The sequence below is a fragment of the Oryctolagus cuniculus genome, chromosome 12 (assembly GCF_051225735.1).
Source record: "Oryctolagus cuniculus isolate XC-2025 breed Fujian yellow rabbit chromosome 12, ASM5122573v1, whole genome shotgun sequence".
Lineage (NCBI taxonomy): Eukaryota > Metazoa > Chordata > Mammalia > Lagomorpha > Leporidae > Oryctolagus > Oryctolagus cuniculus.
In genome coordinates this window covers 105,524,652-105,547,745 of record NC_142878.1, presented here as the reverse complement: position 1 = coordinate 105,547,745, position 23,094 = coordinate 105,524,652, and the positions used below count along the sequence as shown (strand labels likewise).

Genomic DNA, 23,094 nt, shown 5'->3' with positions numbered 1-23,094 from the left:
CAAAATCTTGGTGCATTAAAAGAAAGTTAACTTTTAATTCCATTGTCCACGAATGTGTTGAAGTCTCTTAGATATTCTACAGCCAGGAAACAGCCACTCAGGACCACAATGCACTTGGAATGCCCGGGCTGCAGCTCAGCCTCTGTCTCCCACCATAGCCCCAGCACCGCCGAGGCTCTGAGGGCCAGCTGCCCGGTGTGTGCCTGCAGGGGTCGGGGCCTTTGAAGAGACTCCGGGTCTGGGCCTGGGGGAGTGGGGACCTGGGGCAGGAAGGAGGAAGGCTTGGGTGGGGAGGAGAGGCCGGCACCTGGTCCCTTATCCAGCTGGGCTGGGAGGGAGGAGAGCTGTGGGCGGAGTGGGTGGCGGGCCTGTGCCCCATGCCCCTGAACAACTGGCAGAAGCTACACCCCCTCAACACAGTCCTTGAAGTGGGCATTGGCCACCCATTTTCCAGAGGGGAAAAGTGAGGCCGAGAGAGTCACCGGCTGCTGCTGCCCCCTGGGCTCTGCTGGAGGGGTGGAGGGACTGGCACAGGTCTGAGTTTACTCAGATTTTCCTGAGCTCCTGAGCACACACAGGCCAGGGCTGTGCTATGCCTGCGCTGTCCAGGACAGGATTCGCCAGCCACCAGGGCGCAGGTGGCTGAGAACCGAATTTCCCACATTTTGAAAAGCTATTTTGAGGGGCAGGCGTTTGGCAAGGCAGTGAAGGTGCTGCTTGGGGTCTCCGCATCCTATATTGCTGGAGCGCCCGGTTCGAGTCCCGACTACTCCACTTCCGGTTCCAGCTTCCTGCTGATGAGCCCCCCGGGGGAGGCAGCAGGCGATGGCTCCAGTACTCGGGCCCCTGCCACCCACGTGGGAGACCCAGATGGAGCTGCCGGCTCCTGGCTTTGACCTGGCCCAGCCCTGGCTGTTGCAGAAATTTGGGGAGTGAACCAGTGAGTGGAAGATGTCTCTGTCGGTCTCGTTCTGCCTTCCAAATGAATAAATAAATAAATAATTCTTAAATGTTTTGAGAGGGAGGGAGGGAGGAAGGGAGTGGAGGAGAAGTTCCCTGTGGGTGTTTCACCCCCTAAATGCTCACGACGACTGGGGCTAGACTTGGCCGTGGCTGAAGCCGGGAGCTGGGCGCTCAGTCCTGATCGCCCTCAGTTCTGGAGCCATCCCTGCTGCCCGCTGGGGTCTGCCTGGCAGGAAGCTGGAGTCAGGAGCCAGGGCCGGTGGTAGAGGAGGAGGCAGGGAGGGGGCAGGACACCCCAGACCGCGTGCTGCTCAGCCTGGCTGTAGATGGGGGGCCCCGGGCTGCAGGTGCTCCAGCCTCAGTCTACCCTGCCCGATCTTGCCTGGGGCTGTTCTCCTGGCCTCTGGCCAGCCCCTGTGGAGGCAGAGGTTGGGGTGGGGAGGGCGCTGGCCCTACCCTTACCTGATGATGTTGGCCGCAGCCTTCCGCTCCTGGGTCAGGAGCTCTGGGTCGTGCATCACCTCCTCCAGGAAGCCAATCACCTTGCACTTGAGCTCCTCGTTGGACTCGAAGTCCTGCCGGGGGGACGGGACGGGGAGCTCCGGCTACTGCCCTGCTGTATGGGCCCAGGCACAGGAGGCAGCCACTGCTCTGTTTCCGCCCCACCTCGTTCCCTCTCCGGCGGCTGCTGCGTGGCCGGGCACACTGGGGCCTCGGAACAGAGGCAGGGCCCCACGGGGTGAGAGCAGGTGCCAGCCCTCAGCCAGCCACACCCATGGGCCAGGGAGGCCTGAATCTACCCGCGTCCCTGCTGCACACAGAGGTGGGGACATGCTCTGCATGCCCTCCAAGGGGCAGCTTTGGGGTTCCCTCCCTCCCTCGCACAGCCTGGGACAGCAGCTGGTTCCTGGGGACCAGTGTCCATGGTCAGCTGTCTTCCTGGGGGGCTTGGGGTGGAGGGGCAGCTGTCTGCCTGGGGGGCTCAGGGTGGGCAGGGCAGCTGTCTTCCTGGGGGGCTCGGGGTAGGGGGACAGCTGTCTTCCTGGGGGGCTCGGGGTGGAGGGGCAGCTGTCTGCCTGGGGGGCTCAGGGTGGGCGGGGCAGCTGTCTGCCTGGGGGGCTTGGGGTGGAGGGGCAGCTGTCTTCCTGGGGGGCTCGGGGTAGGGGGACAGCTGTCTTCCTGGGGGGCTCGGGGTGGGTGGGGCTCGCACCTGAGAGTGCTTGGAGACCCAGTGTCGCAGCACGTTCAGGACACGGTTGGTGGCCGCTCTTCGGATCACAAACTCCTTGTCCCCGTTCCTCTGGTCAGGAGGAAAGCCTGGTGGGAGGCATGGCAGAGGGGACAGGGGACCTGAGGCTCCCACGCCCGCATCTGGTGCAGCTGAGGCCGCTCCTCAGGGCTGCTGGGCGACGGGGTGATGATGGCACCGATCAGAAATTTTTTAGTTGCAGATTTATTTTGAGAGACAGAGATCTGTCATCCACTGGTTCGCTCCCCAAGTGCCCGCAATGGCTGGAGCTGGGCCAGGCCGAGGCCAGCAGCCGGAAACTCTGTTTGGGTCTCCCATGTGGGTGGCGGGGACTCAAGTATTGGCGCCATCACCTGCTACCTCTCAGGTGCATGTCAGCAGGAACCTGGAATTGGGCAGAGCCGGGATTTGAACCCAGGCCCTCGTACATGGGAGGCAGATGTCCCAAGTTTGGGCCAACGCCAAACCCCATTGGGAGCAAATGTTTAACAGCCAAGCTCTGGGCAGCAAGACAGACGCCATGAGTTTGCAGGAGACACAGTCCACACACACGGCACCCCCAGCAGGCCCCGGGGCAGCTGGGGGACCCTGGCGGCCTCTCCCTCCACCACTCATGGGGCCACACTAACTCCTCTGCCACAGAATGTACTCTGCGACCTGGGAGGAGCTGGCCCAGTGGGTGGCCAGGCAGCAGGCAGGGGCAGGCGAAGCACTGGGGTGGGGGGGTGCATGGGGGGTGGCCCCTGCAGCAGCCCAGTGAGGAGCTGGAGGGGAGGGTACAGGCCCTGGCTCCAGGTGTGGGGTGCAGACCAGAGTGGGGTGTGAAAGTCCCAGTGGGAGCCTGGAGTCGAGGCCAGGGGCTCTCCCAGCAGGTCCTGTCCCCGGGCCCCACCTTAGGGCCCCCGCGTACCTGCGCTGGCCAGGGACATCCTCCGGTACTTCTCCTTGTTGGGGGTGCCCTCGTTGGCTCCTGCGGTTGCTATGGCAAAGGCAGAGGCGGCCGAGAGGGCGCTGCGGGAGCTGTCCAGCTCGCGGCAGGAGGTCATCACCACCCCATTGTTGTAGGCAAACAGCGGGAACTCTGCGGAGAGTGCGGAAGGCCCTCAGCCCCCCAGGGCCCCAGTCCCGGGGCAGGCTCTGAGGGGGTGGCGCTGCAGGCAGCCCTGTGGGAGTCTCTGGGTGGTGGTGGGGTCTCACAGCTGTCCTGGGGTGGGACAGCACGGCCACCGTCTCGCTTCTGCAGCTGCCCCTCCTGCCCCTCTGTGGCTCCCAACGCACCTGGTCAGACGGCTGGCTCTGTCCTGGTGAGCAGCCACGTCCGGGGCATGGAACATCAAGGCATTAATGATCACCAGAACCCATGAGCAGTAGTGACAGGAGCCACTGACCATGCAAACCTTGGCTTTGCCTCCTAAGTCTCAGGTGGGACACAGCCCCAGGGCCTGCGCAGTGAGGAGCAAACGACCTCGTTCAAACACCCAAAGCCAGGGGCCAGCATGGTGGTGCAGTGGGTTAAGCTGTCGCCTGCAATGCCAGCATCCCATACGGACGCTGGTTTGAGTCCCGGTGACCCACTGCACCCTCGTGGGAGACCCAGCTGGAGCTGCTGGCTTTGGCTGGGCCCAGGGCCCCCTCCCCACCTGTGGATCCACACGGAGTTTCCCACCGGCGGTTTGTACCTGAAGAGTTTTTGCTTTTGACGGATTTGGGAGTGGTCGGAGATTTCGTGGGTGATGTCTCGGCCTCACCATCGTCACTCTGGTTCTGGTCGCCGTCCGACTCTTCTCTCATGGACACCTCGGAGCCTGGGAGAGGTGGGGAGAAACGCGCTAGCCCTCCTCCACCTGTTTATCGGCGTGCAGGCTCAGGTCTGCAGCGGACGGAAGCCACAGGGCGCTCACCCGCTGGAGCGGGGTTTAACCACAGGGCTTAACCAGAACCTTTGCCAGGCTAGTGGACGTGGGAACCTCCAAGGTCACTGAGGCTCCTTGGGGGGTGTCTCAAATATTACCGGCCATCCCTGGCCATCCCAGCAGGATTCCCGTCCAGGTCCCTGAGGGGTCCGTGGGTCTGCATTTCTTTTTTTTTTCTTTGTTTTTTTTGACAGGCAGAATGGACAGTGAGAGAGAGAGAGAGAGAGAGAGAGAGAGAAAGGTCTTCCTTTGCCGTTGGTTCACCCTCCAATGGCCGCCGCGGCCGGTGTGCTGCGGCCGGTGCACCGCGCTGATCCGATGGCAGGAGCCAGGTGCTTCTCCTGGTCTCCCATGGGGTGCAGGGCCCAAGTACCTGGGCCATCCTCCACTGTACTCCCAGGCCACAGCAGAGAGCTGGCCTGGAAGAGGGGCAACCGGGACAGAATCCGGTGCCCTGACCAGGACTAGAACCCGGGGTGCCGGCGCCGCAAGGCAGAGGATTAGCCTAGTGAGCTGCGGCGCTGGCGCTGGTCTGCCCCTTGTGGCTGGCCCTGGGCGGTCCTGGCCCCGCCTCTGGTCTCTCCAAAGTGCAGTCTCTCTACTCTCGGGAGGATTGTGGTCTCCGCACTTTGCACAAGCCGAGGAATTAGACTCAGAGCCCATGCCTGGCAGGCGAGGTCTGGACCCAACCCCTCACCCAGGGGCAGGCGCTTGGCCCGGTGTTAAGCTGCTGGACAGCTGCCTCCCACACGATGGTGCTGGGTTGGGGTCCCGGCTCTGGCCCCCCCGGCAGCTTCCTGCTAACGCAGACCCTCGCAGGCAGCAGCGATGGCGTGAGTGGTTGAGGCCCCCCTAGACGGGAGACCTGGCTGGAGCGCCTGGCTGCTGGCTGTGGTCTGGTCCAGTCCTGGTGGAAGCAGGTGTTTGGGCAGTGATCCAGAGACGAGAGGCCTCCGTCTTTCTTTGTCTCTCTGCCTCTCAAACAATAATGAAAACCAAACCAGACCAAAAACTAGTCTTACACACACACACACACACACACACACACACACAGTTACGCAATCAGACAGGCTCGTGGTCCCCTGGACCACAATCAGGCAGCCGGGTGCATCATGTGATGTTCACGGTGCCACCTTCTGGACTAACTGGGGGTTTATGGGCCCTGTACTTCGCACCTGCTGGGTGGCCTCTGTGGCCGTCACCCTGGTGACTGACTTCCAGCTGGGCACGGTGCTTACTGTGTGTGCTGTGGAGACCGTCCCCTGGGACGGAGCCTCCCCGGCTCTGCCCTCTGCCACCCTCTTCACCCCCCACAGGGCAGAAATGCTACTGGCCTTCCTCCAGGTAGTTGGCAAGGGCCCAGGGCTTCCGACTAGGCCAAGGATGTGTGTATGTACAAGCATGTGCACCCAGACACGTGAACGAGAATGCACACTGAGTGTGCAAGTGTGCACAAGGCACACATGTGTGAGGATGTGAGTGTGCAAGCATGTGCATGCACACCTATGAATGAGACTGCACATTGAGTGTGCAAACGTGCACAAGGCACACATGTGCGAGGATGTGAGTGTACCAGCATGTGCACACACACATATGAATGAGACTGCACATTGAGTGTGCAAACGTGCACAAGGCACACATGTGAGGATGTGAGTGTACCAGCATGTGCACGCACACGTGAATGAGACTGCACATTGAGTGTGCAAATGCACACAAGGCACACATGTGTGAGGATGTGAGTGTGTAAGCATGTGCACTCACACGTGAATGAGACTGCACACTGAGTGTGCAAGCGTGCACAAGGCACACATGTGTGAGGATGTGAGTGTGCAAGCATGTGCACACACACGTGAATGAGAATGCACATTGAGTGTGCAAACGTGCACAAGGCACACGTGTGTGAGGATGTGAGTGTGCGAGCATGTGCACCCAGGCACATGAGTGTGCTCTCCCAGTGTTGGTGGCACCCACGCTGTGGGCTGATCTGATCCAGGAGAGAAACAGACCAGCCACCCAAACTGATGCCCTTCTAGATGGTCCCGAGACGCCCTGAGACCAGGGAGGCACCTGCTCGCCCCAGCCGCTGCCCTGCACCCGACATCCTCTGAGTGTCACCAAGCCTCAAGCTGTCCCCTGAACTTCGCATGCTTTCCTCGCACCGCACTCCGTCACCTTCTGTTCCCACGGCCTAGAATGTTCTCCCTTCCCCCTGGTGGAAGTCCAGCTCGGATGGGTCCTCCGGAAGCCCTCCCGCACACCCTCTGCACCTGGGCTCTCTCCCTCATACAATACGCATGAGGTGTGCATGTGGTGCATCCGCTCTGACTTCTCAGTGACCGTGAGCTCCGTGGGGCAGGAGCATGGCGGGCGTCCCCTCCTGTCCTGGGCAAAGGACACATCCATGGCCAATGCGGGTGAGGCTGCCTTGGTCGCCAGGGCAGGGGAACACCCTCACTGCAGGTGGTAGGAGCTGACACAGTGTGGCAGTGCCCGGGGAGCTTCTGCCTGCCTCACCTGGCGGCCTGGGCCCCCACGATCCAGCCTGGACGCCCCAAGCCTCTCCCCTTGCCCACTCCCGCCTGCGGCAGCCCTGAGCCAGCTCAGGCCCCCCAGGGGTGGCTCTGCTCCCCTCCCCCACTCACCCTGCTTGCTGATCGCCAAGGGGTCTTCGGGCTTCTCGGTGGAGGTGGCCTCGCCCTCGTCCGGGATCTTGTTGGCGAAGCTGCTGGACACGTAGAGCTTGCTGGTGTCCAGGGCGGCCTTGCTGAAGGGCGACATGGCGGAGTACATGCTGGGGTAGCCGTTGGAGCTGCAGCTGAGGGCGGCCAGGTCCAGGGCCTTGCCCCCCGTGATGATGGGGATGTTGAGGGACAGCTTCCGCCGGCGGCTGGGCGACGAGGAGCTGAGGGACAGTGGTGGCGGCGAGGAGAACTTGCGCACGGCGCGCGGGGACTTGGGAGGGTCGCCGTACAGCAGTTTGCTGCTCTGGCCACTGGCGAATAGCAGCTCCAGAGACCTGCAGGGGCGCGGGACGGAAGGACCGTCAGCCAAGGCCGGCCTCCCTGGGCAGCCCTGGCGTCCCTGTGCCCCGGCAGGCTCCGGGCGGCCGCCATGGCTCCCTCGGTCTCGTAATCCCCAGTGTCCGAGGCTGGTCCTGGGGCTGGCACTGTGGTGCAGCGGGTTGAGCTACTGCTTGCCAATGCTGGCATCCCCTTATCAGAGTGCTGGTTCGAGTCCCCGCTGCTCCACTCCCGGTCCAGTTCCCTGCTGATGCACCTGAGGAAAGCAGCAGAAGATGGGCCAAGTGCGTGGGCCCGTGCCATCCTCGTGAGACTCGGAGGGAGTTCCAGGCTCCTGGCTTTGGCCTAGCCCAGCCTCAGCCCCAGCTGTTGTAACCATCTGGGGAGTGAACAAGCAGACAGAAGATTTCTTTGTCTCTCGCTACTCTGCCTTTCAAATAAGCAAAAATAAATCTTAAAAAAAAAAATGCAAGTGCCGTGTCCTGGATGCCTGGGGTGGGGTTTGGCGGGGATGGGTCTGTCTGCCGCCCCTTCCTCGCCTCCCTCTGTGAGCAGCTGTGCGGGGCCTGTGGTGCATGGCTGGGCTCAGGGACGGGAAAGGCCCCATCCCACATATCCGACTCAAACTCCAGCGTTGCTTCCACCCTGGAACTGAGCCTGAGCGGACACGAGTGGGAGGGCAGAAGGCGGAACGGTCAGGGTCAGGGTCGGGTTAAGGGTTAAGGGTTAGGGTTGAGGGTTAGGCCCAGGGTTAGGGTTAAGGGTCAGGGTCAGGGTCAGGTTAGGGTTAGTATCAAGGTTAGGGTCAGGGTCAAGGTTAAGGGTTAGGGTTAAGGGTTAGGATCAGGGTTAAGGTTAAGGGTCAGGGTCAGGGTCGGGTTAGGATCAAGGTTAAGGTCAGGGTCAAGGTTAAGGGTTAGGGTTAAAGGTCAGGGTCAGGGTTGGGTTAGGATCAAGGTTAGGATCAGGGTCAAGGTTAAAGGTTAGGTTTAAGGGTCAGGGTCAGAATTAGGGTTGGCAATCCCTGTCATGCCCCCACCTGAGTGCCAGGTGGACACAGGGGGTCACCTGCAGTGATCCCCCCCCCCAAGAGGCACCACCGGGAGCCTGCTCTCCTCCGTGTAACACGCGGGACAGCCCTCAGCTCTCAGCCCTCACCATGTACCAGGAAGCAGGCGGGATCAGAGACTCAGAGTTCAGGGACTTGGCTGTGGCCACAGGGCTGAGCTGCATTTTAATCTTTCTCTCTCTCTCTGTCTCAGGTTTGTTTGTTTATTGGAAAACAGAACACCAGAAAGGGGAGAAGGGAGGGGGAGAGAGAAAGAGAGAGAGAGAGAGAGAGAGAGAGAGAGAGAGAGAGAAGGAGAGGGAGAGGGAGAGGGAGAGGGAGAGGGAGAGGGAGAGGGAGAGGGAGAGGGAGAGGGAGAGGGAGAGGGAGAGGGAGAGGGAGAGAGATCTTCCATCTTTCCATCTGCCGGTTTGCTCCCCAAATGTCTGCAACAGCCAGGGCGGGGCCAGGTGGAAACCAGGAGCCAGGAGCTGCATCCGCGTCTCCCACGAGAGAGGACTTGGGCCATCCTCTGCTGCCTTCATTAGCAGGAAGTTAATTGGACACAGAGTAGCAGGGACTGGAACCTTCCACCCGTGCCCGCCTGGATCTGCAGGCTGTCTCGGGGCGAGCCCATCCAGGGTGGGGTGCTGCTCTCTCGGAGCCCTGGCCTTGTGCTGGGGTCAGCACCACCCCACGCAGCCCGAGAGCTGTGGCTCTGGCCCCATGGCTCGCTGGGGTGCCGGGAAGCACTCGGGGGCCCTGAGGCTCTGGGGGTTGTGGGCAGGACGAGCACCTGTTGGCTGTCCTGTCTGCAAGCAGGGCTCCACCATCCCTGCTGGGAGGGGCTTCGTCACCCAGTGCCTCAGTTTCCCCGACTGTAAAGTGAGGGTTAATAACTACCTCCCATATGAATCTCATACCAGGCGGCAGGTGGGCCCTGCCAGACCCGACACCCCCTCCCTGCCTCGCTCGGCGCCGCCCTCAGCCGCCGAACCATTTGGTGAGACAGGGCGAGGAGTCCCACCAACTCTGAAGCTCGTCCGCCATGGGCCCCATAATGGGGGGCGGGGCATGAGTGTCCTTGGCATTCTCTACCTGCGGGACTAAGCGGCCACCAGGCAGGACAGGAAGCAAGGTCACCTCCGCCCGGCCACAGGCAGGAGTCCTCACTTGGCCACCACCTCCCGGGGGTCTTGGGGCCGGGCTCGTGGCCTCAAGGGCAGCACAGGAAAGATGACCTTGAACCCAAGACTTAGGTGGCCTCTGCTGTCCTTTTCCTCCCTCTTCCTCCTTCAGTTGTCCCCCCCTCCTCCTTTCCGCATCGGGGAAACTGAGGCAGCTCCGTCTGCTGGACGTGACAGTCGGGAGCAGTCTACACTGCATGCTCCTCCGCCGCCCCCGCGCCCCCGCCCCCGGCCCCGGGCAGGTGCACCTGGCGGGGATGGCGCTGATGGGCTTCCTGTAGATGGTGATGAGCTTGTCGAGCACCACCACGGCCGTGGTGAAGACGCGGTAGGAGTGCAGGAAGGTGTTCAGGAAGTCAATGCTGAGGAAGCGCAGGTCCGTGAGCCGCTCCAGCAGCCGCCCCACGCTGGCGTAGCGGATCTGCAGCACCTTGCACGAGTTCATGGTCTTGCTGAAGCGGATGTCCACGTCGTCGCAGTACAGCGAGGCGTCCGACCTGCCGGGGGCCGGGGACGCACAGGTCACGGAGGTCGTGAGATGCCCCGGGTGCCCACGGCGCCCCCTCCGGCCAGCCACCAGCCACTGGCTCCCTGGGGGCTGCCACCTGCTCATGGATGCTTCCCCATGCACCGCGCCCAAGGACTCCCTATGAGAACAAAGAAGATTCTAGAAGGAGGATTTTGGCGAAGGGGTGTGACTCCTTTTTCCCAATACCCTAAAACTCTTACTTTATACAGTCCCTAGAAACACTGGAAAAAGACGACACACTCAAAAACAAACAAAAAAACCCACAAGTGCCCAAGAAGAACAGGCGAGTGCTCACTGCGGCATCGCGGCTAACGGCACAGGCGGAAGCAGCCAGTGTGGCCCCCAGCCCGCGAAGGGCGACCCAAATGTGGGTCCTGTGGAAGACAGCCTGCACACGCTGTGGAAGCCAGGGCGCGATCCATGACTCCGTTTATGAGAAAGTCCAGAGTGGCAAATATACACAGCAAGAGGAGGGGCAGAGGCCAGGGAGGAAGAGGTGGGGAGAGAGAGACAGAGACACAGAGAGAGACACACACACACACACACACACACAGAGAGAGAGAGAGAGAGAGAGAGAGAGAGAGAGAAGAGCTCCTGACTGCTAACCGGTGCAGGGCGGGGCTGCTTTTGGGGTTATGGAATCTTCTGGAACTCGAGAGTATGGCTGTACATCAGAATGGATAGTCTAGAACCACAGCACCATGCCCTTTGCTAGCTTATATCCTTATTAAAAACATAAACATGGGCACAACAAGGTATGAGGGCGGTTTCCAGGGTCACAGAGGAGGAGGGGTGTCGCTGACCCTTTAGCTGTCCTGACGGCCAGGGTCTCGGGCTTCCTGGGAGCAGGAGAGGAGCAGCTGGGAGAGGTGCCCATGTGGCCCTGGGGGCTTCGCCCTCAGTGGAGGAGCCCACGGCAGACCCCAGCCCACCTGCCATGGGCTAAGGCACGTTTTTCTGTTTGGCTGGGCTCTGATGAGAGCTGAGGGGGTGGGCAAAGCTGCCGTAGAAAAAACTTAAAATTTTTTGAAATAACATCTTATTATTTCTTGCAACTTTCTTTTAAAAAACTTAATATTTGATTACTTTTGGTATTTTAAAAAATGCAATTTGATTTTAATTGAGGTATATACGGCAGGAAAGCACTTTAGAACAGCGAGGACACAATGAAGGTGTATCCAAGGAGTACAACCGCATGTCTTGGGTGGGTTTTATAATTTCCTTTGAAACGAAATGTAGAAAGAACGACTCAATGCTTCTTCAAACACTAAACTACCTGTAAAGAATACAAGTTATAGTCACTGTCTTGACTTGTTGAAAAACAGATCAATACAGTGTAAATGAGTTTCTTGTGAAAGAAATCAACCCCGTTCATATATACTAAGTGTTTTGGGTACTCCGTGTATCAGCTGCAACAAATCGGAGAAAATGCGAGATTTGTCTTTTTTGGGGCTGGCTTATTTCACTCAGCATACCAGTTTTCAATTACTTCCACTGTATTGCAAAAGACAGGGTTGCATTCTTCTTTATGGCTCAGTAGTATTCCAGCAAGAATGTATACCATAATTTCTTTATGCAGCCGTCAGTTGACGGACATCTGGGTTGATCCCATGTCTTTAGCCATAGTGAGTTGGGCTGCTATCAACATGGGGTGCAGATCACTGTTTGTCTGCCGACTGCATTTCCTTTGGGGAAGTTCCCAGCAGTGGGGTGGCTGGGGCACGTGGGGGATCCATTTCCAGGTTTCATAGAAATCTCTGTACTGTGTGTAAACCGGCACAACCATTACGAGATAACAGTTTAAACTTAACTCCAGTTAAAGGCATATTGACTCTGCTCAACGAAGAGTTCAATAGAAAAGTAAAACAAACAAACAAACAAAAAAGGCCCCAGTCTACCAGGACAGCAAGCCTGGGCCACACGCGAGAAGCAGATGCAAACATGTCCAACGCCACTCCGTTGGAGGAAATTTTAAAATAATAGCAAACTCCCTGAAACCAGAGTGAGCTCTAGCTCCCACCAATTTGCTGGCCAGAGATTGAAAGCAAAGCCTGGCAAGACACCGTGTTCGCAGCCAAAACTGCTACGGAGCAGCTCTCTTTTTCTTTTTTTAAAAAATGTTAGCCCCCACATATGAGGGAGAACGCGCGGCATTTGTCTTCCTGCGTCTGGCTAACTTCACTCGGCATCCAAGCTGCCGCGGGCATGTGCTGGGTGTGTGGTCGAGGAGCAGCAAGCACGCAACTGTGTGTGTATGTGTGCATGTGATTACATGTGTGTGCACGCGTGCATATGTATGCATGTAGGTGCATGTGTGTGCCTGTGTGTGTGTGCATGTGCCCCAGTGTGGGCGGCAGGAAGGCGATGATCTGCTGCCCCCCAGGGTCTGCGTTGGCAGGGAGCTCGAGTCAGGAGCCAGAGCAGGGACTCGAACCCAAGCACCCTGATCCGGGACGCAGGGGTCATAAACGGTGACGTAACCATTAGGCCACCTGCCACGCCCTCCACTACATGCAGTTAGCGGCTGCTCTATTTTATTTTATTTATTTATTTTTTGACAAGCAGAGTAGACAGTGAGAGAGAGAGAGAGAGACAGAGAGAAAGGTCTTCCTTTGCCATTGGTTCACCCTCCAATGGCCACCACGGCCAGCACACCGCGCTGATCCGATGGCAGGAGCCAGGTGCTTCTCCTGGTCTCCCAGCCCAAGCACCTGGGCCATCCTCCACTGCACTCCCGGTCCACAGCAGAGAGCTGGCCTGGAAGAGGGGCAACCGGGACAGAATCCGGTGCCCCGACCGAACCCGGTGTGTCGGCGCCGCAAGGCGGAGGATTAGCCTAGTGAGCCGCGGCGCCGGCCCTGGCTGCTTTAAATCTTGTATTCTGCGGGATGCGGGCAGGAGGCTAAGTAATCAAATACATGTTACAGCGCCCCCAGGAGAACAAGCTTGGGAATCGCACCCTCAGGAGCTTCTAGGGAAGAGGTAGCTGACGACCTAGGTGTCCCGGGCCCAGGGGGCTGTCCCCGAGGAGGTGAGCACGGGACACGCTTGCCTTCCTCACTGCCCTTCTGCAGAGGTGTCTCGGGAAACATCGCGCGAGCTGACCCGCAGTGTGTGCGGGGAGGGGCTCCAGGACCCCTGCAGACACTGAAATCTCTTCTATAGAACAGGGTTGGTTTTGCACCTGCAGCCCCGGCTGCACCTGCGGGACCCAGCGTATTCACCCTGGAGCTCCCGCTGGCTCACGGCCTCTTTGCCAGCCCCCTGCTCTTCCTTTCCCTATCTTCAGGATCTCTGCAGAAGCAGAGAGCAGTTGTCACCGCCCACGGGTGGTCCCGGGAACACGGCACCACGCATGCGCACAACTTCCCGGGCGCTTGGCAGGTCACGCCCTCGTAGCGCAGCCGAGGGTCTGTGTCATACTGAGCCCGTGAGACGCCTCTGGGAGAGGCTGGGTGGGGGTCAGCCAGGGACCAGGGACCACCCGGAGACGCGACTCCCGGAAGGCTGCCTGGATCTGGTCGGTGAGGGTCCCAGGTGTGACGTAGGAGGGGGGCGGCTCCGGGGGCAGCAGCAAGCCCCAGTTCGGCCCTCTGGCCAGCGTTCCTGGAGGTCGCGCCACTGCCAGCAGCAAAGCTTCTAGCCGGTCCTCTCGAAGCCATCACCCCCGCTTCTGCGCATGTGCAGAGCCACTTTGCGTCCCGGCCGGCTCCGCCTGCGGGGAACACGAGGACGCCCGGCTCCTCCAGTTGCAGGGCGTCCAGGGCCCCGGACCTGGGGACAGCTTCCCTCGAAGTTACCCCGGGAATGAAGAACAGCGGCGCCGTGTGGACCCCTGGCTGGGTCGCGCGGGCTGCTGGATAGGGCAGATGGTGCACAGGACCTGCACAAACCCCCTGCTGCTTCAGGCATCTGCAGGCGACTGGAAACACAACGCAGCGCTACGCCAGTAGTTACCACACAGGTAACATCCCGTATGGACGCCGGTTCAAGTCCCGGCTGCTCCACTTCCGATCCAGCTCCTTGCTACAGGCCTGGGAAAGCAGTGGAAGATGGCCCAAGTGCTTGGGCCCCTGCACCCACGTGGGAGACCTGGATGAAGCTCCTGTCTCCTGGCTTTGGCCTGGCCCAGCCCTGGCTGTTGCTGCCATTTAGGGAGTGAACAAGCAGATGGAAGACCTCTCTCTATTTCTCTCTCTGTGCCTGTCTACCTTTCTCTGTAACTCTGTCTTTCAAATACATAAATCTTTTTTTTTTTTTTTTAAGTTCTTGAGCCACTGGCAATGCCTGCCGGCCTTGCAGGCCGGGGATTTGCCACTCTTGCCAGCGAATGTCTTTGGAGAACATCTGAGCGTGAATCCAGCCCTCTCTCTGGCACTCCTTGGAGAGGTTCCAAGTACTGATTCTGCTTTGGCTCCATGGAGGAAAGACCCTCTCTCCCCTCCCCCAGGCAGTGCCGCCAGTCCACCTTGAAGCTGCGTGCTGGGGCAGAGCTTTGGCACCCGGGATCCGGGCAGGTGCACTGAGCCTTCTTGGCCCTTTGGGTGCTGGTGGCCAACCATGCTGGGACCCTGGCCACCGGCCCACGGCCTTGGTCCATTCCCACTCTCGCTCCGCCAGAGTGGCCACCAGAGGGAGCCGCACACAGCCCTGGTTACAGGATGAAGCCCAGTGCCGGCTGCCCGTTGCTATTATCGGGCTCCCGCCCAGCTCCGTGGCCTCATCTTCCCCCTTGCGGCGTGGATGGCTGTGTTATTTAAGAAAGCCCTGTTGTGCTGTAAAAATATGAGGGAAGCCGCCGAGGAAGACAGGTGAGCTTTGGAGCCAAGAGCTTGGGAGACGCGGCAGACAAGGGAGCACCAGGCAGGGCAGCCGCAGCAGTGGGCGCTGCGTGTGCACGACGTTCGGCATTCACACGCCACACCCCACTCGCGTGAGGCACGCGGGACATCCCGTATCCTTGGGGACTTCCGCCACCCACTGGTGACGCCACGGTGGCCCCTAGCATCTTCTACGCGAGATGCGTGGATGGATGACGGCTACTCTTCAGGTGGCCTGGCACGCTTGTCCCTGTGCCTGGGACGCAGCAAGGGCAGGGTGCACCCCTGGCCCAAGGACTTCCCGTGGGTGACGCCCACTCCCCTGAGCATCTGCTCTGGTCCATCAGCTCCACCTGCAGGTGGCATGGGCAGGTGCACGCCCGTCGCGAAGCCAGGATCTGGGGGCACAGTCCTCCCACCCGCACACCCTCCAGCGTAACTCCTGTCCCCTCCCTCTCCCCTGGCCAGCCAGGATCTGGGGGGCACAGTCCTCTCACCCACACACCCTCCAGCGTAACCCCCGTCCCCTCCCTCTCCCCTGGCCTGCTGTGTGCACCTTCCTGTCCACGGTCTCTGGGGTGGACTGTGTGCTCCTGTCCTGGAGGACACCATGCATCCAGGCCGTCCTGTGGGACACACCACGCCCCCCACCCTGCTGTTCTGAGCCTTTGTTCCTGCTGTTCCCTCTCCCCAGAATGCCCTTCCCTCTGCATCTTCCCACCAACGCGAGGACATCCTCTGTGGCCAGCCCTGACGTCTCCTTCCTCCTCCGCGGCAGGTGAATCGGCCCCTGTTTCTGGCCCCCCCCCCCCCGGGCACGGCACACGCCGCACCAACCCTCCCGGTCGGAGCCTCCACCTGCTCATCTCTCTCCCTGGTGTCTGCACAGCAGCGAGGACACAGCCCAGGCGCTCCTCGAGGCGGGTGGGGGCTGGGCCTTGGCCTGGGGTGGACAGATCCCTGCAGTGGGGCTCCCTGGCCACTCCAGCACCGTCATAGTGGGCTGTATTTTTTTCCCTCGCAGGTGACTTTACTTGGTGTCACCTGTGCTCTTCCACGCTCTTTCCTGGAAATGAGGAGCACCTGCTAAATGCATGTAAGAGCAACCCAACGTGATCTTCTCTTGTCACAGCGACCGAGCCAGGCGGCAGGGAGGAGGGTGTGGTCCTGTGCCAGCACGCTCAGAATAGCTACCCGAGCCCTGGGCCGGGGCCCCTCCTGCGGGCGCCAATGACCTTGGCCTCAGCCATCATGCAGAGCCTCAGAGACTGGCAGGGGTGGGAGAGGGGCGTGCACCTGCCTTGGCACCCAGGAAGCTCATGTAGCCCTCACTTCTTCAGGCCCCAAGCTGCCTGGCCACCTGAGGGCAAGGTGAGGGGGCCGGCACACAGGTGCCTGTGGAACCACGCCTGGGGCTGCCTGAGGCCTCAGCTCGAGGCTTCTCCCCGCCCCCCCCCGGCCCCGCCTTGTCCCTGGGCATCGCTCAAACAAATGCAGTGGCTCTAGAGCCTATGTTTTGTAGTTTTCCGGCTGTCTTTTGGAACCTAGGTATTCATTTTGTAATTAGCAAAAGAAATCAACTTTCCTGTCTTTATATGTGAAATGTCCTAATACAAAAATATTGCACATGTGCAAAAAAAAAAAAAAACACCCCAAACAACCAAACCATAAAACACGAAAACTTGCAAGCAAACCCCGCAGACGGAAGCCAGCGCCCCCCACCCCCGGCCTCCCCTGGCCCCCTCTCTCTGCCCCGCCCTCACTCACTTGATCATCTGCGGCACCGTGACCTTGGAGTTCTCCTCAAAGGCATTCATCATGAGCCCGTTGCAGCGGATGTTGTCCACGCACTGGAGTGACAGGGAGGGCCCGGTCAGACCCCGCCCACCAGGATGGCCACGCCCCCCACCTGACACCGTGGCCACCGACATAGCCAGACTCAGTGCCAGGGAGCCTTCAGACTCCGGCCGGAAGTTGAATCCCAGTGGAGGGACCCCGGGGTCTCCCGTGACCCTGCCGGGCCTCAGTTTCCCTACATGCAGAACGGGGACAGCGACTGCTCTGACACTGAGCTGTGTGCAGAAGGCTGCACCTGGCATGGGCCATGTTGCTGCCGACCTCAGGCCAGGGTCAAGGGCAAGGGCAAGGTCGGCTCCCCGTGGTGACCGGGAGGCCAGCCCTGCGGGACCTCTGTCCCCCAGCCCTGCAGCACTGGCCTCAGCTCCACAGGCTCTGAAGCTGGGGGTGGATTTCCAGAGAACACCCCATTTGTGGGGTGCCAGGGGACAGGGGCGAGGGGGACAGCGTGTACCTTTCACTCAGCCTCTGAAAAACCACAAAGTCCAAACCTTGCTTTGAGTCACAAGTTCCCACCCAGGCAAAAGGCAAAGACACACACAGCTCTTGGTGGCGGTGGAGGAGGGGCTGCCCGTTTCTCCTCTTGGCACAGGGAGGGTGGGGGCCACCATCCCGGGCCACACCACAGAGTCCCCTGTGTGCCACAGGAGGCGCAGCCGCTGCAGCCCCATGCCTCCGGTGGCTGCGGCTCCCCCTGGGGACGTGACAGGCCAGCCTCGGGGCTCCTGGTGTTCTCCAGGGTGTGCCGGGGACCCTGGGAAAGGACAGAGCCCCACTGTGCATGATCCCAGCCCGCCGTGCTCTTCTGGGACTACGGGAAGGGCAGGCTGGATGGAAGGCCGGGGGCTCACGCAGGGAGCCCTGGCAGGAGAGGAGGGAGTGGTGAGCTGGGGCGGGGGCTGCCATGCCCTGCAGACTGTTCTTCCAGGGCCTGCAAGTACTGACCCCCAGCCCCCAACCCCGAGCCCCTGGCTGCAGGGGGAGCTGCCAGCCTTGCTTCTCCTCCTGACTTGTGCAGCCCGCTCTGCACAGAGCAGGGCCATAGCAGGTGCACGGGGAGGCAGGTGCACCGGGAGGCAGGTGCACCTTTGCCGCCGGATGGCCTGGACCCTGGTGCTGCTGTCAGCATGTTCCCAGACTCAAATCCCTGCCTCTTGCATTCAGGTGCTCCCAGGGGTCCCTGGTTCTGCTGTGCGGCCCTGCAAAGCCCGTACTTCTGCTAATGCTCTGGGCGGGACCACTGGTGCTGACACTTGCGGGAGGCAAAGACAAAGACAGCCTCCTCCCTCTGCAGAGTTGACGCTGTGTTTCACCTCTGATCCTGTCCTGGCTCCCAGCTTCCCAGGGCCAGTGCTCTCTGTCCAATACCTTGATGCCTATCAAGGACCTGGGTGCAGACTAAAATGCACACACCTGCGACCTGGCTCTAGCAGGTTCCTGAGGTGGGGGAGAGGGGGAAGAGCCGGGGATTCAAGTGCAAGGGGCTCCCAGCCACACTGAGGGTGGCCCAGGGCCACCAGTGTCCCGGGCAGGTTTGCTGAGTGGGTCTTGGTTGGGGTGCAGACCTGGAGTCTTCCTCCAATACAACAATGCCCTCCCCGCCCCCACCAGGTCTGGCCAGGTGACAGTGCTTTCAGGGACAGTGACACTGCTCACCTGGCTGATGTCACTGGTCCACGCTGCCTTTTCCTGTCTGGATGAAGCCACGAGGATGACCGTGAAGGGTGGGGAGTCCTTTGGTTCCACCCCGATCTTGAAATCCAAGTGGTCAATATCTTGACCGGATCCTTTGGCTTCCCGTGGGAAAATACCGAGAGGAGTGAGTGTGAATCCCAGTCTACACCACCAGGGGGCGCTCTGCCCCAGTGGACCCCCAGCAATCAGAGGATTTAGTGCTTTTCCCTTAAGTGGGGGAAGCCATGTTTTAAAGAATGAAGAACTAAGGCCAGGAGGGTGCAAGGGGCTTGCAGACATGCAAGGGGCAATTCTGGACGCAGAGCTGGGAGACACTGCCCTCTGCACGCAGGGGATGTGGCCGAGACCCTAGCAGGGGCCAGCAGCCCAGGCGTCGCAGCCGGGCCAGGCGAGGAGCCCCCGCATCACCCAGCGTTTACAGATGCACGGAGTCCTGAGTACTTCTGCTGCCCTGCACCTGGGAAGGTCCCAGTGGGAGGAGTCTTCCAGGGCTCTCCTGCTAACTGGGGGTGTGCTGGGTGGGTGGAGCGTTGTGGGTGGTCGGCTCTGTCGCTCGTTGGCTGTGCAACCTTGGGACAGGGTCTGCCCTGCTCTGGGCTTCGGACATCCTCCTGTGCATCAGGAGTGGGGCTTGGGGCCTCCGAGCTCTCCGTCCAGTTCTGATAACAAGGATTTTAGGATGGGCCTGGGGGCATGTTCCAGGTGGTGACTTGGGGGCTGTGCTGGCTTCCCAGGAAGTGGGGTGTGTGTGTGTCGGGGGTGCTGGGGAGCCGTGTCTAGGAGAGGTGACAGGAGCCTGCGTGGTGAGAATGCCCTGTGTACATCTTGTGCATGGCTGAGTCCCAGGGGAGGGGCCCGCGGGTGGCCAGGGCTGGCCAGGATGTCCATGTGTGTGTTTGTTGAGGGTGCCTGGGGCAGCCCCTAAGTGCCCTGGGCCACCTGCACCAGGGGCTCAGGCACAGTCTTATTCCCAGGCCCCAGGCTCGGGAGGGGCACGGGTCATTGGTCCTGTTGGTATCACCCTGGGGCGGGGCATCCAGAGGGCATCTCTGAGTCTCAAATGGGGTCAGCGAAGAGGGAGACAAGAACAAGCTCTGGCCCAACAGAGAGACGTCCGAGATCCCGCCCCCACCCCAAATAACCACCCATCCCCCGAGGCCGAGGCCCGGGGACAGAAATCCCACAGGACGCGCAACAGAGGCTGGGGAAGCACCAGGGCCCCGCTGGCCTCGTCCTGTTCCTGACCGTCCCCCCAGTCACGTGCTCCCCTCTCTGTCTTTTCTGCCACCCCAATCTCCTCCCTCAGGACCCCCAGTCCTGTATCCCCTGCATCGGGGTCCCCACACCCCCCTGCCTTCCCACTGGAGGACAGAGATGGGGCCATGTGCAGACACAGGATGGGGAGCCAGGGGTGTTCAGTGAGATGATGGGTATCAGCTGGTCCACAGACCCCGAGGAGCCTGGGTGGAAGTGGGAAGGTGGATCATGATGCTCCCCTCTGAGCCAGGGCACGCTTTCTTTAAAAAGCCTCCGTTGGGGCGGGCACTGTGGCGTAGCAGGTAAAGCCATTGCCTGCAGTGTCGGCATCCTATACAAGCACTGGTTCAAGACCCGGCCGCTCCACTTCCTATGCAGCTCCCTGCTAATGGCCTGGGAAAAGCAACAGAGGATGGCCCAAGTGCTTGGGCCCCTGCACCCATATGGGAGTCCCGGAAAAAGCTCCTGGCTCCTGGCTTCGGTCTGGCCCAGCCCTGGCCATTTTGGCCATCTGGGGAGTGAACCATCGGATGGGAGATGTCTCTCTCTCTCTCCCTCTCTCTGTAACTCTGCCTTTCAAAATAAAGCGACAAGCTTCCTGTGTGCTCACATGCGTGTGCACACACACTGCTGCCACACTCACCTTCCTCCTCCGTGCTTTCTGGGTCTTCCAACAAGGTGCAGTCGATGAGGGATATGACTCCATTCTGAAATACAGCAGTGGGCACCACTGTGGGGCCAGGGGCCAGGTGTGCCCGTTGAGGGGTCCTGGAGCATTGGCGTGGGGCAGGGCTGCCGCACGTGGGTGCGGGTGCGTCTGCTACAGGCCCGGGGCGGGGGGCAGGGCCTGGCTCCCCTGGTGCAGGCCAGAGCCCTCCCTGGCCGCCAGGGCAACAGCTTGTGTGTGAGCCTGTGAGTGTGCATGTGTGCATGCTTGTGTGAGTGTGTGTGCCTGCATGAATGTGTGTGCTTGTGCTCATGTGTGTGTGATTTGTGTGCACATGCATATGTCTGAGCGTGCATGTATATGCATGTGCCTTGTGAGCACTGCTCCTGTGTGAATGTGCATGGGTGTGCACATGACTGTGTGCTTTGTGTGAGCAAGTGTGTGTCGAAGCATGCATGTTCTGCACCTGTGTGTTCCCATGTGACAGCCCGTGTGCTTGTGTGACTGTGTGTGCTTTGTGTGAGCAAGCGTGCGTCTGAGCATGCGTGTTCTGCACCTGTGTGTTCCCACGTGAGAGCCCGTGTGCTTGTGTGACTGTGTGTGTGCTTTGTGTGAGCAAGCGTGCGTCTGAGCGTGCGTGTTCTGCACCTGTGTGTTCCCACGTGAGAGCCCGTGGCTCGTGTGAGTGTGGGCGCTCCCACGGCCCTGACAGCCTCGCCCAGCGTCCGGGCCAGGCTCGGTGCCCGTCACAAGCCCGCGTGCTCACCTTGGTCAGGTGCAGTTTGCCCCCGGAGCCCCTGGTGCAGATGATGAGGTGCTTGGAGAACAGGAAGCACTGCCGCTCGCCCTCCTTCCTGAGCGACAGGGAGCCCAGGCGCCCCCTGGTGATCTTGCCCTTTTCCGACATGGGCACCTGGATGAGGGACCCTGCCATGGGGGAGAAAGACCCTGAGCCCAGCCCGGCCTCTGGTCCCCGCAGCCCACATAGGGCTCCCCTGCCTCCTAGCCAGGGACCAGGGCCTCCGTGGGCAAGGGAGCCCTCAAGGGCATGGCCCCAGGTGCTGGCTTGGGTCTGGGGGTGGCATGAGGCTGAACAAGTCGGGAGGGTGAGGGATTCACAAGATCCACCGCACACCTGCTGCTACCAGCAGCCATGACAGACATCACCAATCAAGCCTGGAGAGCTCCAATAGAACCTTGAATCCTCAACTCAAGCCATGGTGAGCACAGTTCTGCTTGTGATGAAGCGCAGGCCCCCCACCCCCAGGCCGCCTTGTGGTCTAGATAGGGCACACCCTGCCTCTTCTCTTGCTGTTTTCTCTCTCCCCTCTCCTTTCTCTCTCCCCACCACGTTCCAGGTCAAGTTGGCCTGGAGAGACTCGGTGTGGTGCCAGCTCTCTGGGAAAGCCTCGGGGACGCTCTGCCCAGGCCGTACTCTGCAGGAAAAACTGACTCAGGCCGACGGTGAGCACTCCTGGTCTGGGAGGACACTGCCCACCCTGGGAGGGGTCATGCCTCCAGTCATGGTCTACTCTGGGTTTCTTTCCGCCGCTCCCGGAAACACCTCTGTTACAAAGAGTGTCCCATGCAGTGTGGCGAGCCGGGGGACATGCAAGGCCGACTCTGGGCTCAGCAGCTCACAGGATGGGCCGGGGGAAGGGGCTTGGGACAAAACTCCAAGGGACCACACTCTGGCCAAGAGCAGCTGCAGGGGCCAGCAGGGGGCGCTGGTGCGGCTTTCCCGAGTCAGCCAGGGCTGGACGGAAGGGACACTGCAGGTGGCCACCGGGGCGTCAAGACTGAGTTTCCCACAAAGCACGAGCCGCCAGGGAGGTGGACGTCACGTGCGTGGCAGCCTGGACATCCCTGCCCACTCCCCCCCCCCAAGGGCCACGCCCTCAGATCCCGCTCAGACGCTGCAGCTGGGGCTACAGGGCACCAGAGCCGCCACCTGCGAGAGCTACTGGGCGCACAGGGCGAGGAGCAAGGCGGCGGGGCGGACCCAGAGGCCACTCTGGGGCCCTGGACTGCGTCCCCATCCTCAGGACCCGCCAGCGTCTGCGAGGACACACACGGTGCCAGGCCAGGGCCCCGTCGGGGAGAACCCCGTCTGCAGAGAAGGCGACGGGGGACGCAGCGCCAGGTGCATCTCTGCGGCCACACTCCAGCGTCCGCGTCCGCCGCCGCTCGGCCGTGGTGGTGTGCGGCGGGGGTCACGGGCCAGGGGCCGCACCTTGCCGGACGAAGGTCTGGCTGGTGTCCAGGAGGATCTCGCAGCCCTCGATGATCATGCGCTCGATGGCCAGGTTCTTCCGGATGTTCTCCGTCTCGCTCACCTCGTCATGCATTATCCTGGGGGAGGGGCGAGGCCGGGAGACCATGCGGTTGGACATCAGCCGCTGGCTAGCCACGCCCAAGGAGAAGGCCTGGCACCCAGGGCTGGGGTGGGGGCGGGGCCTGCGATTCCTGAGCGGCTGCTGTGTGCCAGGCACCTCACAGGTGTGTGACCCCATGGGCTAAGGAGGCAGGTGTTTGTCCCTCAGAGAAAGGGCCCTGGGAGTGAGCAGCTAGTAGGCAGGTCCTGGGTTCAGTGCCTGCCCTGGTCCGCTCCTGGCCTCAACTCACGGGCGTCTGCACCTGTGTCTGCACCTGCCGCTTCCTCCTCCTCCCAGCCCCCTCCCCAGCTCTTTAGAGCAGACCCCACACCATGGCCAGGAGCACTGGGAGGGAACCAGGACAACTCCCCTCCTGTCCAGGAGGTGGCGCCCTCTCACGGCTTCTTGAAGACAGCGTGGGAGGGACAGGGTGGGCGCGAGCGCTCCACTTTACCTGGTGGGCTTCTAGGAGTGCTGGGAAAGCAGTGAGTAATTTTTCCCTTGCCCACCGGCT

General features: G+C 60.9%; 1 protein-coding gene across 1 annotated transcript in view; it reads right to left on the bottom strand.

Moving 5' to 3' along the window:
- The window catches only part of RASGRF1 (Ras protein specific guanine nucleotide releasing factor 1), a 98,176-nt gene that overhangs the window by 20,308 nt on the left and 54,774 nt on the right, over positions 1–23,094 (bottom strand). The window contains exons 9-19 of the mRNA XM_051834573.3: positions 22,439–22,557; positions 20,972–21,132; positions 20,182–20,245; positions 18,243–18,379; positions 16,497–16,579; positions 9,629–9,877; positions 6,768–7,141; positions 3,892–4,017; positions 3,123–3,293; positions 2,174–2,280; positions 1,426–1,538 (exon numbers count right to left, since the gene is read on the bottom strand). Coding sequence (XP_051690533.1) covers positions 1,426–1,538; positions 2,174–2,280; positions 3,123–3,293; positions 3,892–4,017; positions 6,768–7,141; positions 9,629–9,877; positions 16,497–16,579; positions 18,243–18,379; positions 20,182–20,245; positions 20,972–21,132; positions 22,439–22,557 — 1,704 coding nt within the window. The remainder of the gene's footprint in view (positions 1–1,425; positions 1,539–2,173; positions 2,281–3,122; positions 3,294–3,891; positions 4,018–6,767; positions 7,142–9,628; positions 9,878–16,496; positions 16,580–18,242; positions 18,380–20,181; positions 20,246–20,971; positions 21,133–22,438; positions 22,558–23,094) is intronic.